General features: G+C 50.6%; 4 protein-coding genes across 5 annotated transcripts in view; 2 read left to right on the forward strand and 2 right to left on the reverse strand.

The window, feature by feature from the left end:
• Nucleotides 1–1,286: 1,286 nt before the first annotated feature.
• Nucleotides 1,287–2,020, forward strand: PARD6A (par-6 family cell polarity regulator alpha). The gene has a single exon (XM_080936747.1). The coding sequence runs from the start codon at nucleotides 1,432–1,434 to the stop codon at nucleotides 1,942–1,944; it is 513 nt and encodes a 170-aa protein (XP_080792873.1). The 5' UTR covers nucleotides 1,287–1,431; the 3' UTR covers nucleotides 1,945–2,020.
• Nucleotides 2,021–2,251: 231 nt separating this feature from the next.
• Nucleotides 2,252–6,559, reverse strand: ENKD1 (enkurin domain containing 1). Its single transcript, XM_080937166.1, has 7 exons — nucleotides 6,451–6,559; nucleotides 6,176–6,370; nucleotides 5,177–5,349; nucleotides 3,220–3,345; nucleotides 2,941–3,104; nucleotides 2,703–2,839; nucleotides 2,252–2,607 (listed from the first exon to the last, which is right to left on the reverse strand). Exons 1-7 carry the CDS (start codon nucleotides 6,533–6,535, stop codon nucleotides 2,447–2,449), a joined length of 1,041 nt encoding a protein of 346 aa, XP_080793292.1. The 5' UTR covers nucleotides 6,536–6,559; the 3' UTR covers nucleotides 2,252–2,446.
• Nucleotides 6,560–7,055: 496 nt separating this feature from the next.
• LOC308435959 (uncharacterized protein C16orf86 homolog) lies at nucleotides 7,056–9,151 on the forward strand (the record flags this gene model as incomplete). 2 transcript variants are annotated; one of them, XM_080936691.1, is made up of 4 exons in its annotated part: nucleotides 7,056–7,139; nucleotides 7,397–7,614; nucleotides 8,206–8,387; nucleotides 8,463–9,151. In XM_080936691.1, the coding sequence occupies 4 exons, from the start codon at nucleotides 7,056–7,058 to the stop codon at nucleotides 8,897–8,899; spliced, it is 921 nt and encodes a 306-aa protein (XP_080792817.1). In that variant the 3' UTR covers nucleotides 8,900–9,151. The 2 variants fall into 2 exon arrangements, with proteins under 2 accessions (XP_080792817.1, XP_080792818.1); XM_080936692.1 differs by having other exon boundaries at nucleotides 8,490–9,151.
• A 4,287-nt stretch (nucleotides 9,152–13,438) lies between these two features.
• The window catches only part of GFOD2 (Gfo/Idh/MocA-like oxidoreductase domain containing 2), a 36,582-nt gene continuing 31,392 nt past the window's right edge, over nucleotides 13,439–18,628 (reverse strand). The window contains exon 3 of the mRNA XM_080936954.1: nucleotides 13,439–15,670. Coding sequence (XP_080793080.1) covers nucleotides 14,772–15,670 — 899 coding nt within the window. The 3' untranslated portion in view covers nucleotides 13,439–14,771. The remainder of the gene's footprint in view (nucleotides 15,671–18,628) is intronic.

Genomic DNA, 18,628 nt, shown 5'->3' on the forward strand with positions numbered 1-18,628 from the left:
TGACAGCACAGACAATTTAATGTTAGTTCCCTCATTCTGCCCTCGGATTGGTCGAGTCCTCTTTGGGACGCTCGAACCATAGCGTAATGACGTAAGAACAGAGGAAGCCCTCGCTACCTCCGTCTCCGTTTCCTAGGAAACGTAGACTCCGCGTTTCTCGGTGTCGCGTCCCCCTTGACGTCATGTTTGGGTGGGAGGGCGGGGCGAGTGTTACCACCAGGGGCGGGGCGGCTCGGGCCAGCGGGTCGGGCTGTGCACCTGCGCCTCGGCGGGGCTGCCGTGGGGCACTGTCCCCCGCCCGCCAGGCCCTGCAATGGCCAGGCCGCAGAGGACTCCGGCGCGCAGTCCCGATAGCATCGTCGAGGTGAAGAGCAAAGTAAGAGCTTTTCTAGTCTTGTCTCTAGCCACTGCGCTAGGCTCTCCCAATTGCCTTTCTCTCCCTTACTACCTCCTTGGGTCTCCATCACCTCCTTCTGTCCTCCATCCTCCACGTCCTATTCTGCTTTTCTGTCTTGTCTCCCCTCATCGCATCCTCCCTCCCACTACGGACCGCCAGAGTCCCTCTATGGCCTGGGTATGTGGATAACAAGGGAAAGACCTTGGACAGTGTCCCTTGTACCGGAGCTGAGGTCTAAGCTTAAGGCTGCAGCTGTTGCAGCAGCCTTTTCCCTCACCTGACAGCCTCAGTCCTGTAGTGAGAAAGGGGCTTGGGCTCTGTCCTGACACTCCTCTCCCCTTTCCCTCCCGCCTCCAGTTTGACGCTGAGTTCCGACGCTTTGCACTACCCCGCACTTCGGTGAGAGGCTTTCAGGAGTTCTCACGGTTGCTGTGTGTGGTACACCAGATCCCTGGCCTGGATGTGCTGCTTGGCTATACGGATGCTCACGGCGACTTGCTGCCCCTCACCAACGATGACAGTTTGCACCGGGCCCTGGCCAGCGGGCCCCCACCTCTGCGCCTGTTGGTCCAAAAACGGGGTGAGGATGGGGTACAGTGGGTAGCTTCCTTGGGGTAGGGTGACAGGGCAGGCATATTAGGGTAGACCATACCCAGGGCCCCCGGGCTTTACATTCTGCAGCCTCTGCCCTTGGTCTGACCTCCAAGTAGCAAGAAAACAGTTGACATTGTCCATATCACGGGCCCAAATGGGAGAAGAGTCTCTAATCTTAGTACCCCTCCTCTCCTGCAGCAGAAGGTGACTCCAGTGGCCTGGCTTTTGCCTCCAACTCTCTACAGAGGCGCAAGAAAGGGCTCCTGCTGCGACCAGTGGCACCTCTGCGCACCAGACCACCCTTGTTAATCAGCTTGCCCCAAGATTTCCGCCAGGTGTCTTCAGTTATAGATGTGGACCTACTACCTGAGACCCATCGACGTGTGAGGTTGCACAAACATGGCTCAGACCGCCCCCTGGGCTTCTACATTCGAGATGGCATGAGTGTTCGTGTGGCTCCCCAGGGTCTGGAGCGGGTTCCAGGTATCTTCATCTCCCGCCTGGTGCGTGGGGGCCTGGCTGAGAGTACAGGGCTGCTGGCGGTCAGTGATGAGATCCTCGAGGTCAATGGCATTGAGGTGGCTGGGAAGACCTTGGACCAAGTGACGGACATGATGGTTGCCAACAGCCATAACCTCATTGTCACTGTCAAGCCTGCCAACCAGCGTAATAATGTGGTACGAGGGGCATCTGGGCGTCTGACAGGGCCTTCCTCTACAGGGCCTGTGCCTACTGATCCTGACAGTGAGGATGACAGCAGTGACCTGGTCACAGAGAATCGCCACCCTCCCTGTTCTAATGGGCTGTCACAGGGTCCCCTGTGCTGGGACCTGCAGCCTGGCTGCCTACTTCCTGGTGCTGGCAGCTCCCTGCCCTCCTTGGATAGCAGAGAGCAAGCCAATTCTGGCTGGGGGAATGGCATGCGAGGTGATGTTAGCGGATTCAGCCTCTGACAGGCAAAGATGCAGCCATTGTCACTTTAGGTTGCTGGAACATGGCCTGGACCTTCCAGCCGGGGAGGGAAGATCAGCTCGCTCAGCCCTCGGCCTGGTGAACATTAAAGTTTCCTACAAATGTAGATAAATGGTCCTTCTGTGTTCCAGCCCCAACCTCCTCTGATACTGTAAGTCAGCCTTTTTCCCTGGACACAAGACAGGAGGGATAATAAGGGCATGGGAGAGACGCAGCAGGAGGCCCACTGGGCTTGGCATTTCTAAGACAGCTCCTATGGAAGGAACACAGCCACGGTGTGCCAACGGTTTAATTTTGACAGAGAGGTTGAGAGGCTGGTGGCCCTTCTGCAGCCACTGGGAACTAGAAGTGCTTTAGATTCTGCCCACCCCAACGCTCTTGTCTTTGGAGCTATGGCAGGGCTTGAGTCTGCCCTCTGCAGCCATGTGCTGATCCTCAACATGGATCTCTGTTAATCTACCCACATGGGGGGACGGGGAGGGGCTAGGTATCCATCTTCACAAAGACTTTGGGTCGGGAAAAAATCTTGATAGCCTCTTCTACTTGCACCAACTTGCGGTCCAGTTCAGCACGGTAGCCCTGGGCTCTCAGAGAGTCAGCCCCAGCAGGTAACAGTACTAGCTCACGCAGCATCTGACTCTGGCCTACAATGGGACATGGAAACTGTGAGCTTTGGGTAGGGATGCATGGTTCTCCCATGGGCTCCCTTTCAGCCAGCCACCCTTGCCCATGTACTCACTCTGAAGCAGATTGTTCAGTGTCTCTAGCCGCTGACTCTCAGGCATGAGTGTGTGGCCAGGGGGCATGGATGGGTCTGGCTGGCTACGCTGGCGAGCTTCAGCCTCCTTCCGCCACAGGTCCCTGCGTTCCAACAAGCTGTGAATGCATAGGCCCAGGGTTGATGACACCAAGACAGACTGGTTCTTATCCTCCACAAGCGTCCCTCACCTCACTGTCAGCCCACAGGACCTACTTACTAATGAGGTACATGGCCTTTCTGTGTAGCGTTGTAGTGCTCCTGGGCTTGCCGCTGCTGTTCCAGAACCTGTGCAAGGACCTGCAGGGAGCGGGAATGGCGCCGGGGGGCTCTCCTGGCAGCTCGGGCATTGTGACTAATGAAATCCACACCTAAGCCTGTTCCCTGCAGAGACATGGAAAGCCTGGTGGAGACCCCGTAACTCTGCCTGTATCGTTGTACCTACTCCACCCCCAGGACTCCTGGCAGATGGCTTTCAAGTCCCCACAGACCCTCTCACCTTAGCTTTAGAACCTGGCAGGGTGAGCTGAGGACTGGAGGCACGGGATGGTGGGAGTCCAGGGCCACAGCGGGAGTGTGCCCGCAGAAATTGGGCAGGTTCTGTCACAGAAGCAGGGCCAAGCTCCTGGAACGAAGGGTATGGTACGGCAGAAAAATCAGGGAGGTTGAAGTCAGGGTCCTAATCCATAAGACCATTCCCCTTTCTGTCCCTCCTTCCTCTAAGAACTTTTCTATGCTCATCTCTGTGGGCCTCCTCCTTGAAGGAACTTCTCAATAACATTTAAATATGCTTGTCTCTCACAGCCTTAAAACGACTACTTTGCTATCTACCTTACTTAACTAGCATCGTTTTCTCCTCCCCCAACACCCCAACATTACTGAGGGCTACCTCCAAGCCCTCAAGACCAAGGGCTGCTTCCTCAGACTTACTGTCCTCAGTTTAATTGTCACTAACATTCTGGCCTCACCAATGAGACCCAGAGCTATGCATCCATCTGCTTCCTGGACACAGTCCTACCCCCTGGCACTGCCACAGATGCTTCAGCATAAACACAGTCTCATGTGACCTTGTCTTTTCTCTCCATCCGCAGTCTCTTTCAGGGTCCCTGGATAGAGAAACAGTAACTACCCCCAAAACCTAACTGCTGCCCACCTCTGTCCTGGGGGGGGGGGGTTTTTGCAAGAAATAGTGGTGCATGCCTATAGTCCCAGGACTCAGGAGGCTGAGGTAGAAGGAATAACAGTTTGAGGCCATGCTAGGTTATGGAGAGAATTCAAGGACAGCCTAAGGCTAAACAGCAAGCTACAGACTCAGAAAGAAAAGAGCTGGGAGTGATGGTCCAAACCCATTATGTCCATACCTGGAAGGCTAAGGCAGGAGAATTATGCCAGTTCAAGGCGAGCCTAGGCTACTTGAGTTTGAAGCTAGACTAGGCTATACAATGAGAGCCCATCAAGTAACAAAGTAGCAGTAGGGGTGGTGGGGGTGGGGAGGAATGATAGCCCAGCAGTTAAGAACTCTGGATGCAGGGCTGGAGAGATGGCTTAATGGTTAAGAGCACTGACTGCTCTTCCAGCGGTCCTGAGTTCAAGTCCCAGCAACCACATGGTGGCTCACAACCATCTGTGATGGGGTCTGATGCTCTCTTCTGGAGTGTCTGAAGGGAGTGATAGTGTTATCATATATATTAAGTAAATATTTTAAAGAAGAAACACTGGATGCTCTGCAGAGACTATGGATCCCATTCCCAGTATCACATGACAATCTACAGCTCTGTCAGGAGATACATACCCTCTTCTGGTCTCTGTGGTGCAGATATACATGCATGCACCCAGACATATAATTTCTTTTTTAATCTCAAAAAATGTAATTAACTAAAACGAGAGAGAAAACAGTGTGGTAGTGCACAACTTTAATCCCAGGGCATGGGAGGTGAACAAAGGAGCATTAGAAAGTCGAAGAATTTGAGGTCAGTCTGGGCTACATGAAACAGAGACACAGGGATAGAGATACTGAGAATGAATTAGTAGAGAGGTCGTGAGTATAATTTAGTGAGTACCTAGTGTTCATGTGCCCCAGGATTCAATCTCTAATATCACATGTTGATAAGTAACTTAGGTAGTTCTTTCAGATATGTATCCAGCTGGCTTTCTGTTCTAACCTTCTGCTGTCCCCCCTACAAATCGAATTATACCTACTATGCCCATTGCCCCTACTCCCTGTGATCCCAGAATTTCTACCTACCCATGGGGTTTCATCTCTATGGAATGTTCTCTTCCTCTAGCCTAATCTTTACTTGCCCTGATGCCATCAGCTCCTCAGAGAAGGTCCACCCAGATGTCTTAGTCTTTTGTAATCTCACACACACACACACACACACACACACACAAAGTTAGATCAGAAATAATTGCCTTGGTCAAGTTGGATTATATGTCTGCCTCCCTGGGACAGATACCTTCATCCTAGCCTTGACTCGAGACTCCACATTGTCATACTTGGGTGAACGCCACAGTGCCTTCAGGGGCTTAGGCTGGCCCTGTTCCCGGCTACGTTCCTGGTCTTGGAAGCGCCTCTGAATCTCTTTGATCCGCCTCAAGTTTTCCTTTTCATGGTCTTTTGGATCCTTCCCTGGAAGGGGAGGAGAGAGGAATGTTGCTAGGGACAGCCCTACAAATGGCCACATAACTCAGACCCGACAGCATATAGATTCACACCTATCCTCTGCAAAAAGATCTCTCGGACAATCAGGGAGATGTCTAGTATATGAGAGGCTCTGGATTCAATCTCCAACATCACACACACAAATTCTTAAATACAACCAAGACCTCTACATGGATGTTAGACACCAAACACACACAGCACCACTATCAGCTTATTCCCTTATACGGTAATCAGCTTATACGGTAATCCTGGTTATCTTCTACATTTTATAATGAAGCATGCCAGTAATCATGGTGTATATTATACACACGTCCTGTCTTGTTCATTCCTCCAACTGTGACTCCTATACTTTTTCCCCACAAATCTATTTTTTTAAATTCACATTATATCCCAATTGTAGCCCCCCCCCCCCCCCGCATAAGTCCTGCCCCTGTCAAATCACTCTCCCCATTACCCCCTTCCCTTCTCTTCAGAGGGTACCACCCCACCCTGGGACAACTCCCATGCCTTTTAACCCTGTTTTCCTACCAACTATAGGGCTTGGCAAAAAGTAGGCACTAAGTAAACAGTGTTCCGTCAAAGGTGTGAAAGCCTGAAGCTGGGGCTTTCTGCAGAAGGATGAACTCTGATCCTGCCAGGAAGTATTGTATTTTGCCCTTCTTTTATGTTAACGGAATTAACACCCAGAAAAGTACATTAACTGCATGGGGCTCAAGGCGATCAAGAAGCACTCTTATTTTAACCACTACTTTTGACCTACGAATGCCTCAATACCCCGTCTGAAAGGACTTACTCTTAGGAGAGACCCCTGAACCAAGGGAGATGCCCCCCAGTTGCAGCAGCACGTCCCCCACGCCTCGCTGGCCACGCTCTAGGATCTCTCGGGCTCCAGGCCTGATGCGAGGGCCACGAGGAGGACTGGAGTCCAGGTCGCGACCTGAAGTCAGCAGGTCCAGCTTCAACGCATTTCCTTCCAGGCGCCCTTGGGCTGAGAAGCAAGACGCGGTGGAAAGCCGTGCTCAGTGGTGGGGCGGGGTACTCGCCCCGCCCCGGCAACCCGCAACTTACCCGAGGCCGGTCGCCGGTAGTAGTCCGGGCAGAGAGTAGGGTCTGGGGGGATGGGTCCAGAGATGCGAGACGGGCCCTCGCACATGATCCTACCGCAGCCCTGCAACTGTGCACCAGGGCCTGTTGCGCTGCGCAACTCCCTCCTCTAATCCCTGTAGGGTGCTTCCACCCTCCACCCGAGCCCTGCAGCCCCGCGGTACGCCCCATCACCGACCCCCACCCCTCAGCTACCGCCAGTCCCTTAGGCTCAGCCTTTACCACCGCCCTGCGACTAGCCCACTGCCCTGAGGGGTTCGCGGCCCCTCCCCCGCAAAGCCCCAGTGTGGGCTCTCACTGGAGCAGTTTTACCGCCAACTGTTGCAAGCTGGTAGGAGTTGCTGTTGCTTGGCAACAAATGGCTTCCTGAGGTCAGGGGTCAAATTACTAAGGCGAAAAGCCTTCTGGGGTTTGTAGTTCCAGATGTGGAGCGATTCTAAATTTCGGGTCTCAACAGGATCCTTACCTCTCAGCTTGTCTCCCTTAACAACACTGAACACCAGTCCAGCCTCGCTCTGGGCCTGCGGTCTTCTAGCAACCGTCGAGGGATGCACTGATTCCTCATAGCCATGGCCTCAGTAGGGGCCAAGAGGCAGCCAGAAGCCCAGAATGGGGCGGCAGTAGGGTTAGCCCAGGTTTCAGAGATCTTTAAGGTGACTTGGGCATTTCACAGCTCAGGAAGAGGAGGGGTAGTCTAGGTGACCCAACCCTCTTAACTGCCAGGCCAAGCCCTGCAAGTAGAGAGACCTAAGCAGGTAGCCTTCCTATTTTATGGCCAATGTATAGTTTGGAGAGGCCCCCAAACCAAGAGAGATGCCTCCCAGTTGCAGCAGCTTTGGGTTTTGAATGACTGATCCCCATAATATTTTGTTTGGCCATCAGCTACCAATTACCTGTGTGTGTCTTCTAGTGTCCAGGAACAGAAGAGTGTCTGCTGCCAGCACGTGAGACCTGCAGAACCCCAGGTGAAGACAAGTGTCCAGTAGGGCACAGCTTAGAGCCAGAGCTCCAAGAAGAAGGAATAAGCCTGGGAGAGGAAGGGCTCAATCCAGGGGTGGAAGCAGGAGAGGAGAGAGGACCCAAACCTACATCATCCATCCTGAGGCCAGCTCATGGGCCCAAGAGAAAGTGAGCAGGTTTTTGGAAGGAAGGGCTGGGGAGATGGGTCCTACACCTGGAGATTCCTTCAAGGCAGAGACCCTTGTCTTCTTCTAATACCTCTCACTTCCAACTCCTGTTTCTCTAGTGCAGTCGGGGTAGAAGTGTGGATTTGGGGCTTCTAGGTCTTGTAGGAGACTGAGCTACCAGGAACACTGGGCCTCTATTGGGTTTGGAGCTTCACTAAGAAACAGACACCCAAGTAGTTCTAGTATTGGTTGGATGGACAGGCAGGGGTAAGCCCTAGGCTCAAGACATGGGGGCTGGAGAGATGGCTCAGTGGTTAAGAGCACTGATGGCTTGTTCAAGAGGTCCTGAGTTCAAATCCCAGCAACCACATGGTGGCTCACAACCATCTGTAGTGAGATCTGATGCCCTCTTCTGGTGTGTGTCTGAAGACAGCTACAGTGTACTTATATTAAATAAATCATAAAAAAAAAAAAAAAAAAAAAAAAAAAAAAGACATGGGAACCAAAGATGGAAACCTGCCTTTTTTAGGCCTCTCGTCCCAGGCTTGAGTACCCCAGCACTCCCAACACCAAGCTACCAAGCCCATCCTAGGGTGGAAGCTGAACTGCCTCCAGGGCTGCTGCTGCAGAAGGAGGAGCCAGAAGGCAGCCACAGTGAATCTTCACTGTCATCAAAACAGCACAAAAAAGCCAAGAAACGCAAGACTGTAGGGGCTCCGGTGCCCCCAGCCATGGCCAGCGCAACTGCACCCACAGAGACCTTGGGGCTGGAGCGTGAGTAGCAATCCCTGGCCTTTTTGTTTTCCTCTTTGTCTTCTGTGTCTGACGTGGCACAGCCTGGTGCTCCAGCCTTTGCTCTGCCTTGGGTTCTTGCAGGAAAAGCTCAGCGCCTGCGGCCACTGTACCAATACATCAACTATTGCAACCCGGAGCTGAATCAGGCCGGGGATGGGGACAGGGAGCCGGAGGTAGAGCCTGAGTCGGAGTTAGCCCTGGTTCCTGAGGAGGCAGGTGTGGAACAGCTGCAGCTGCAGACCTTGCTGCCCATGGCAGGTGAACTGGGCTTAGGCCTCGCGTTGCCCTGCCCTAATCCATTAGTGCCACTGGCCCATAATCTTCCTCCTTTGGTAGAGGAGGTTGGAGAGGAGCCTGGGAGTTTGCCTACTCTAAGGGTGAGTGGCAGCCTCAAGGCTGAGGTGGATAAGACAACCCAAGTGAATATTGACAAGATGTTGAGTGTCTGTGCTGCCCCTCTTGTGCCCCCGCTTTCCCCTCAGTACAAGTGACCATCTACCCATTGAGAATGTCTCTGGTCTAGGCCTAAACTATGGCTCTAAGCCCACAGGCCTAAGCCATCAGGGGGAGGAAGGAATTCAGTCTTTGTCTATACTTGAGAATGTGTGCTCACTGAAAATAAACATTTCTCCCCTTTGAGACTGTGATTCTTCACACACTATGCCTGCTTTGGGAAGGAGGCTGGGGAGGAGGGAGGAGGATGACTGGTCATTTGGATCAATGGGGACCTTGAAAGACAGATTTCTGAGCACTCACCCCAGACCAGGAGCCCAAGACGTAAGTACATATACCACCAAAGTCCAACTTCGTGAAACAATGGGTTTTAATGGGGTTACTTAAGGGAGCAGAAATGACACAAAGACGGTTGCATCACCGAAGCGCGTGCTCGCATGGGTGACAGCTGACAAAGATGGAGACCTGGTAGACATCAGAGTCTGAGAGTGTCCTTTCCAGTATCTCAGTTGGTCTAAACCACCTCCAGGCAGTTTGCCTGGATTCTGCTTTGTCCAGGCCAGACCTGACAATCTTCAGTACAGCTCGGCTTCCTTCTGTCTGAAGGTTTATTACTAACCAGGTGTGGTGTTGCATACCTGTAGGCTTAGGCCTTACTTTGCCCTTTCAGTTTGGAGGTAGAAACAGGTATATAATGAGTTAAAGGCCAGCCTTGTTTGCATAGTAAATTTAAGGCCAGGGTATACTACATGAGGATTTGTCTTTAAAAGCCATGAAAAGGGGCTGGAGAGATGGCTCAGTGGTTAAGAGCACTGACTGTTCTTCCAGAGGTCCTGAGTTCAAATCCCAGCAACCACATGGTAGCTCACAACCATCTGTAATGGAATCTGCTGCCCTCTTCTGATGTGTCTGGAGACAACTTCAGTGTACTCATATATCATAAATAAATAAAATTATTTTTTAAAAAAACAGGAAAAGGGGCCAGGCTTGGTGATGCACACCTTTAATCCTAAGACTCAGAGACAGAAACAGGTGAAATCTCTGGGTTTGGGGCTAGCTTGGTCTACAGAGTGAATCCCAGCTACCAGGGCTACACTGAAAAGCTGGTGAAAAAAGGGGGGTGGGAATAGAGAGATGGCTCTGGCTACTTGCTAAGCTGGGCAGTGGTGGCACACACACTTAAACCGATCACTAAGGAGATAGAGGCAGTTGGATCTCTGTGAGTTCATGGCCAGCCTGGTCTACAGAGCAAGTTCCAAGACAGCCAAGACTACACATAGAAATCCTCTCTCTCAAAACCAAAACAACCAAACAAACAAACAAACAAAACCAAAACAAACAAGCCAAGAACACTTGCTGCTTGTTCAAAGGACCCAGGTTCAATTCTCAATGCCTCACTCCTGTCTAACTCCTGTCTCGGGGATCTAACGCCCACTTTCAGCCTCTTCCTTCCTGTACCAGGTACATGTGTATAAGCATGCAGCCAAAGCACTCATGCACATACAATACTTCTTAAAACTGTTTTCTACTCATTGTCACAGAGCAGCAAGACTACACTTTGTCTACAGACAGTCCCTCGTGATGGGTGGTGGTAAATGAATACACTTTTTGGAGCTCTGAGGCCTTCACTGGAGGACTGCTGTCTCCAGTCCCATAGAGGGCTCTCTGCAAAGAGCTGAGTGAGCGATTTGTGGAGACAAAACTACTGGTCTTCCAAAACCTTCGACATAGAGTTTTCCACATTTAATGCATTGCTTCCTGTCTTAAGCTAAGATCCTGTTCCCTACCAGGGAATCTACCTTCTCTGTTGAGAGGGTCAGCAACTGGGCCTGGACCTCAGTCATCTCTGGGTAGGATCCTCAAGTTTCCCTGCCTGTGGTCTCTGATCTCACATTTCATGCCCCAATCCTGCTGCACAGAGTATTTGATGATTTCACTGTCACAGAGTACCTGCACTCTTGATGATGTCTCTGTCTGCGTTGCTCTTCTTACCTAAGCTGCTTTGAAACTCTTTAATGGTCAACCAGGCCTTTTTTTTTTTTCTTTCACTGTATACATGGGGTTTTTTGTTTTTCCGGTCTACTATGCCTTAGTTCCTTCATCCTTCTACCCGGCTAGCACATGCATGACCTTGATACACCACACACACACACACACACACCCTCTTTCTGCTAAGTCAGGAAGCATTGTATTGCCCTGAATTTTAGCATTTTTTTATCCCACTGTCACAGTGAGTTCTATAACTTCGTTAGACTGTGCACCTACAAGACACATCAGTGGGTCATTCCTACCCAGTTGGGGGGGGGGCTCCCATTGAAGACCTCAAGGCAAAGTAGAGGAAGATAGAGATGGCAGGTACAGAGCAGCTAGAGACATCTAAAGCCCACCGCCTCATGCAAGGCCTCTGGAATACTAACCCAGCATGGTCACTGGATGGGGTTGAGCTGAGCAGATGCAGGTGACAAAAGAATGAACATGGTCCACTTTCTTAACATCATTTCAGGCTCCCCCCACCCCACCCCCATTGCAAGTTCCTCTAGGTGCTTTCTGGCCCACAGCAAGGTCACTGGCAAACCATGATGTCAGTCTCTCCATTTGCTTCCTGCAATGATTCCATCAGGTGATACTGTCCACAGGGCCATGCAGACCCAATCTTGCCTACTGAGATGATCACTCATGATTTGGGATGTTTCAGAGCCAGATAACTGAGTTTGACTTCCATATTTTATGACTGAAGAAGTAGATGCCTGCAGAGATATGGCTGTATGCTAAACTCTGGGGTCCTGTCCTACACAGAGTTCTACACCATCTGTGGACCAAGGGACCCTTGTCAGTTGTGGCATGACTCAAGCGTACCAACATTTCTTCTTTCTGTTCTCCAGGGCTGGAGCGGCAGGGATTTAGTACTACGAAGATAGTTCATGTCTTAGAGAACAATTCCCGAGGCCCATTCCTGTAGGCATGTCTTAGCAGGGAACATGATGGACGTGGTCCACTTTCCCAGCATCATTCTAAAAGAAGCCAATGGGACAAGCATTGCTATGGTTGGATGCTCACGGAGGGGCACGGATGATAGGGTGAGTGCCATTTGCCCTAGGAAGAAGCGATTACAAGACAGCTTTATTCCTGGAGAGCCTTTCTGGCATGAGGTAAACCACAGACAAAGCTGTCTGGGTGTGGAAGAGGCCCACAGGAGTGCTGCTCAGTGTAGTGGAAGCAGAGGACATGGCTAGGAGGGGCTCAGGCTGCACAAGTGTGAAGGGATATGAACAAACGGGAGTCCTGCCTATGATAAACTATTATGGCCTAAAGAAGGTAGGAGACTTAAGTGGGAGGAGTCAAGCCCTACTGTAGCCCAGACTGAGGATAAAATGTCTCTTTAAGCTGAGAACCTTTTAAGAACTGAGAAAAAATTCTTTTGGCTAGAAGTTGGTAATGTATAAAAAACATAAAGCCCATCCACCAGAATAGAATGGCCAAAGGTGATTCTGTACATCCAGCCAATAACAGAATGCCCGAGACCACAGATTCAGGCATGACCGATACAATACAGCTGAGTTCTCCGTCCCTCCGAGTACAGATTGGTGGTGTCTTGGGGGTTCGTTTCTCTCACAGCTTGACATTGTAGAGAGGTTGCTTATGAAGCAAAAACAAGGAAGAGTGAGCTGTCGAGGGAGGAAGGAGGGAGGAAGGAAGCAGATATCATGACTGGGTGAGTAAAAAGCCTTGATTTGCTTAGAGGTTGAAGACTTGGGAAGTTCTCATCTGGCTGGGGTATATCAAAGAGACCTGAGCTAACTCAAGAAACTTCTAATAGTCCTGGGAGCTGCTGCCTTCTTCCAGGAGGGGGCGCTGCAGGACAAGTCTGAAACTAGTTTGGCTGGCTCACCCCTGGGCTCTCAGCCACAAGCATCTGGGCCATAAAGGCTCAGCTCACTCCATTCTCCATGACGGCAAGTTCTTGTTCCAGACAGATGGAAAGATGTCAGGGGTGTGGATCTAGACTCTGAGAAGTGCCCTCAAAATCCCGTGTCTTCATAAAAGTAGCCCCGCCTCATGTCCACTTACCACCTGCTCCAACACTGGAGTTGTTCTCTGAGCACAAACTTCTCTAAAACCTTTGTACCACTTCTGGGTCAGCAAACCTCCTTTTCACAGGTACATCCCTGGTCTTCCTGGCCTTTCTCAACTTGGGCAGGATCTTGGCATATTAGTTGAACATACAAGAATAGCTGGAGATGAGCTGAGCAGACTAGAAACAGGCAGTCTTGTTAGCTTCCTGAGGTGTGGGCACTGTGAGCGCCTTCGTAGTTCAGGCCAGCTTAATCCTGCTGCAAGTCAAGGCCTAGGTGTCTGAGAGAAGATTCCCCAGTGTTGGAATAAGAGCAGTTTAAGATCAGGAGCTAGAGTCCTGACCAAGTTGCCTCTGTTTCTTCTGGTCAGAGACAATGGGAATAGATTTTGTTTTGTTTTGAGATGTGCTCTTCCTATGTTGCCTTGAATGAGCTGGAATTCTCTATGTAGACCAAGCTGGCCTTGAACTTGGTTTACTCTGGAAGACCAGCAAAACAGCACTCCAACTTCACCTTCAAAGACAACGTTTGAAACCAGGATAACACAGGGGAATAGGTCCAATGATTCCTACAAGTGAGGCCAAGAGGAAGAGGAAGGCCTCCCCAGGCCTTTTTGGCAAGGAGCCAGAGGAGGAGGAAAACTGAGGAACAGATTTCGCTGAGACATCACAATCCAGAAAATTCACAGGGGAAACAAAGGGGGCAGATTTGTCCTTAAGCCCCACCTGGCTCTGACCTCTCCCCGTCTACAACAGCCAGTTAACAAGCACATCTGGTGACTTGCTGACTCAAGTAGTACCAGTTAAACCTGTTCCAAAGGGTGGCACAGACCCCTTCCTCCTTAAGCTCCTCCCCCCAGGGCTCTCCTGGAGCCAGCTATGACATTTCTTCCTAAACAGAGCCCTGGGGCTGGAGATGACTCAACAGTTCCCAGCAATCTGCATCAGGTAGCTCACTTCTTGCTCCAGGAAATCTGATGCCATCTTCTGGCCTCTTTGAACACCTGTACTCCCTCATGTGCACACAAAAACACAGACACGCAGACACAGCAGCCTAATAGGGAGCCTCATATCCTCTGCTGCAGATATTTAGAGAGCTTTGGGTAGCCCATGAAAAAGGGAGAAAAACAACTGATCTACAGCCATAAACAAGCCTTCCATTATTAAAGAAACCCAGCCCCAAACAAACGACCACACACCATGATGTCACTTTTTTTTTTCTGACTTATTTACTGACATTTCTCAGATGTTCTACAGTTCCCCTTTGTCTCCTCTCTGCCAAATCACGGGCCCTCTCCCTAGAGTTATGTATAACACAGAAATCTCCCTTTCTCTTGGAAGGGCTTGCAAGGGGGCTGGAAAGGTCTGATCACATGGGAGGGTGGGAGAAAGATCCTACAGGCTGACCTGCTGCCCTCTCCAGTCCCACGATGCCCTGGTCCAAGACAGCCTTCTTGCTATCTCCCCTTAGGACTCAACCAAGCTAGTTCCTTATTGGGTTTTCTCATCCTGTTAGATCACAACTCAGCCTGAAGAGCCCACAGATCGATCTTCACTGGCCCTGCTCTCTGGCAGAACCACAAGGGGCCAGGCCACAGCCCTATATCCTGCACACGCTGCTAGCCTGAGCTACAACAGCAGGAGCGTTTGCTGCCTTGCAAGTCTGAGGAGTCAATGATGGACAGATGGGCTTTTTTCCTTGGCCCCCTTCAGCTGGCTCCTAACCCTGGCCCAAGCTGATTTAATAAACAAGACAACGTGTCTCTGCCTTAGCCAATCACAGCTCCCAGTGCCTTCCCTGGTCCCTCCGCCCCGTGGAAGGAAGCTCAGGTGCAGGCTCACAGGTTGTTCCGCTGAATCGTTTCACTTAGATTCTGGTTGGCATCTGGCTCCTCTGTCAGCATCTCCACAGTCTCCCACTCCCCAGATCGGCTGGACTTTTTAATGGCATCTACCACGCTTTGCATATACAGTCCATCCTCAAACGAGGCAGCCATAGAGACGGGGTCGCGGTCCCAGGTACGGCGATCCCCCTGCCCCTGGAAGGACTGACGCAAGGCCTGAACCATATAGACCATACCTTTCAAGTAAAGCAGTGGGACATCCTGAGGACCCTGCTCAGGGAGCCCTGCACCCACAGCCAGCGAGTCTCTCACCAGCAGCTCCTCCTGTGCAGCAGAGTTCTTCTGCCCATAGAGGTCAGCTCCCCGCGCAACGAGGCGCCCTGCTGAGCCCACTACCATGACCTCATGCACAAAGGCACCGGGCATGTTGAAGTTGAGTGTCACAGTGCTGCACACACCCCCACCCATGAGCATCTGGAAAAAACAGAAGTCATCACTGGTGACATGCCGGATGCCACGGATGGTGGCATTCTGCCTCACAAAGGTCTTGAGGAGCCCATGCACCTTCTCTGCTTTCTGGCCAGTCAAGTGGGTCAACAGGTCCACAATATAGGTACCCATGGTATGCAGGCCCCCGCCACCCATAAGCTCATCACATATCCAGCCATAGCTGGGGCTGAGCAAGCTCCCGGAGTAGATACGGGCATCACAGATCATCACGGCCCCCACGTAGTGCTCTGCGATCAGCTGTTTCATGCGCACAAAAGCAGGCAGGAAGCGCAGGACATTCCCCACCAGGCTCATCAGCTGTGGGTAGTAGCGAGATGCGGTCACCATGCGGAAGGCGTCCACGGACGTCGCTGCCTTCTCACACACCACGTTCTTCCCAATTCCTATAACAAAAGACAATGGGAAAAATTCAAAGTTCCTCATAAGGGGAAAACAATCTTTCGTTTGTTTTTGTTTTTGAGACAAGTTTTTCCAGGCAGCTTTGGCTGTTCTAGAACTCACTTTGTAGACCAGGCTAGCCTCGAACTCAGAGATCTACCTGTCTCTGTCTCCCAAGGGAGTAAAGATGTGATTCACCACCACACAAATTTATTTCTCAAGCCCGACAAGGTAAAATATACCTATAACTCTGCATTTGGGGTGGGGGGCTGAGGCAGGAAGATTTGGATTACGTACCATTCGGTCTACACACACACACACACACACACACACACACACCAAGGAAGATGACCTAGAAACCTAGAAACGTTGCTTATGGAAATAGGTGATCTGGAACAAAGGAGGAGCCTTGGAGCATGTTGAAAAGTCTTTTCAGTAGAGTGTGGTGTATACTGGGGATGGCCAGGACCAAGGGAGGCCTGACAGGGAAGTTCCTGGTGCTAAGGAACAAAGGCCATGCAGAGAGTGGGGGTGTGACCTATGTCAAGACTTTAAGGCAGGGAGTCACTGACATGGGTGCCTGCCAGGACAAAGAGCCAGAGAGACTATGTGGTATTTAAAATGATATGAGGAAGTAGCCAGACAATAGGCATCACTCCCTCCCAAGGCATTCAAGGTAGAGGTGTGATCCAAAATGGGGTTCTGGAGATTCCTTTTCTCAAATCTTCCCTATCTAAATTTCCTGGGTCCAAAAAAAAAAAACCACTGGAGGCACCTCAAAAGCTTTTGTGTCTCTGTGGTGTATGGAAGTGTACATGTTTGTATGTGGAGTATGTGTGTGTAGAGCTAGTCACATAATGCGTGCCCACAGAGGTCCGAGATAAAATCAGGTGTCCTCTTCTGACACTTTCCTTTTGAGACATTATCTCCATATGTAGTTATGTAGCTACAGCTGGCCTGGAACTCACTCTGTAGACCAGGCTGGCCTCGAACTCCCAGAGATCCTCCTGCCTCTGCCTCCTGAGTGCTGAGATTATAGGTATGTACTGCCATACCAAGCTACTTTATTTTTTGAGACACCGTCTCTCACTGGATTTGGTTACACTTGCTGGCCAGCAAGCTCCCCATCTCTGCCTCTCTGGCTCTAGGGTTTCGGATATGGCTGCTATGGGGTGCTTTATGTAAGTGCTGGGAATACTGGGAATCCTAGCTCCAGTTCTCATGGCAAGCCCTTTACCGAGCCATTTCCCCACCCCTCACATCCAACTTGCAATATATCCCGTGGTGTTCATCTTCGAGCTGTACCCAGGGTCTCAGCGGTTCTGACTGCCTCTTTCCTCATTCAGGTGGTCACTGTTTGGTTTTTCCTGGATTATACCATCAGTTATTCCTTAGAAGACGAGGCAAGAAGACAAGGAGTTCAACGCCAGACTCAGCCAGACCTCAGCCATCCCCAATGTCCTCAAAGTCATTTAATGGGTCTCTGCTTCCGCTCTGGCACCCTCCAGTTTTCCCACAACATGATGGTCAGGGTAGTTCTGTTTACACTTGCTACAGTTTGTATCCTGGCATTCTCTAGAGGCCACAAGTCAAAGGTTTGGTGCTACTGGGAAAGGAAACCTTTGGACAGAAGCAAGGCCACTAGAGGTTGTGCCTTTGAATGGCCTACTGAGTTCTGGCCATTTTCCTGCTTCCCTGCTGCCAGGAGGTTCAAACAGGAGGGTCATGCACCTGCGGCCAGCCGTGGCTACACAGGGAGAGCCTGTTTCTAACAGGGACACAGAGCAGTCTTGCCTGCCACATGCTCTTTGCCTACCTCACAAGGGTCAGAGAAGACATAGCTACCACCATGGCTAAATGGCTAAAACCTCAAGCAAAGCAAGCCTTTCTTTCCCCCTTGAACTCACAGAGTCACCCACCTGCTGCCTTCCAAGTGCTGGGATTAGGTTTGACACTACTGCCTGCAAGACTTTCCTTTGTATATCTCAAATATTTTGTTCTAGTGATGAAAATCTAACAAAAAAACTTAATATGGTTTTTAGATTAACTTCTCCCAAAAACCTTTCCAATGGATTTATATCTCAATCAGAATAAAAGTCAAAGTCCTGGCACCAAGCATTGTAGCAAATGCCTATAATTCCAGCAGTTGGGGCTCAGAGACAGGGTGGGGGACTATGGGCTTGCCAGCCTTGCCTACACCAATGGCCTTGTTTCAAAAATCAGGGCTGACAAGATGGCTCAGTGGGGACTTTGGGGAAGCGCAAGCCGATGGATGACAAGTACAATCCCCAGACTCTATAGTAGGAAGAACTGACTCCAGGAAGTCTGCTGAGCCACCTACCATGTACTCTGTGGCACAAGTACATCTGCAATCACACACATGCATACACACATACACTCATACACACACACTCATACACACACATACACACATATATACACACACACCAACACCCTACACATATACAATAATAATAAAATTCAAAAGTACAGACTTGCCTGGCCTATTAATTCAATTCCAGTCTGGACATTCAGAAAGACCCAGTCTTAGAATAAAAAGCGAAAGAGGATTAGCTGGAATACAGCCCAACTCTTGCTCAGCATGCTCTAGGGTCAATCCCCAGGCACTGAAAAAACACAGAATCCTATTAGTGGTCTACTGATAGGACCTTGACTTCTGATCAGAGACCCTTCCAATTTTTCCTTTAGCTTTTTTTCCTACCATGGTCCTTCCTCTGCTCACCCTATACTGGCTGCTCACTGGAGATGGTACAGCTGTGTTCAAGAGTCTTGTGGTCAGAAGGAGGCAATGATTATTAGCACCACAGAGCAGACAGGTAAAACCAGACACCACCACAGCCAGGGAAGCCTTAGATAGGAAGACTTAAAGGTGCCTGATTCTGATGGAAGAGCACCTTAAAGAGTGTGTGCCATTCAGATAAACCTCCTGGTCCCCTAGGTGT

This window comes from Micromys minutus (genome assembly GCF_963924665.1).
Source record: "Micromys minutus genome assembly, chromosome: 24".
Lineage (NCBI taxonomy): Eukaryota > Metazoa > Chordata > Mammalia > Rodentia > Muridae > Micromys > Micromys minutus.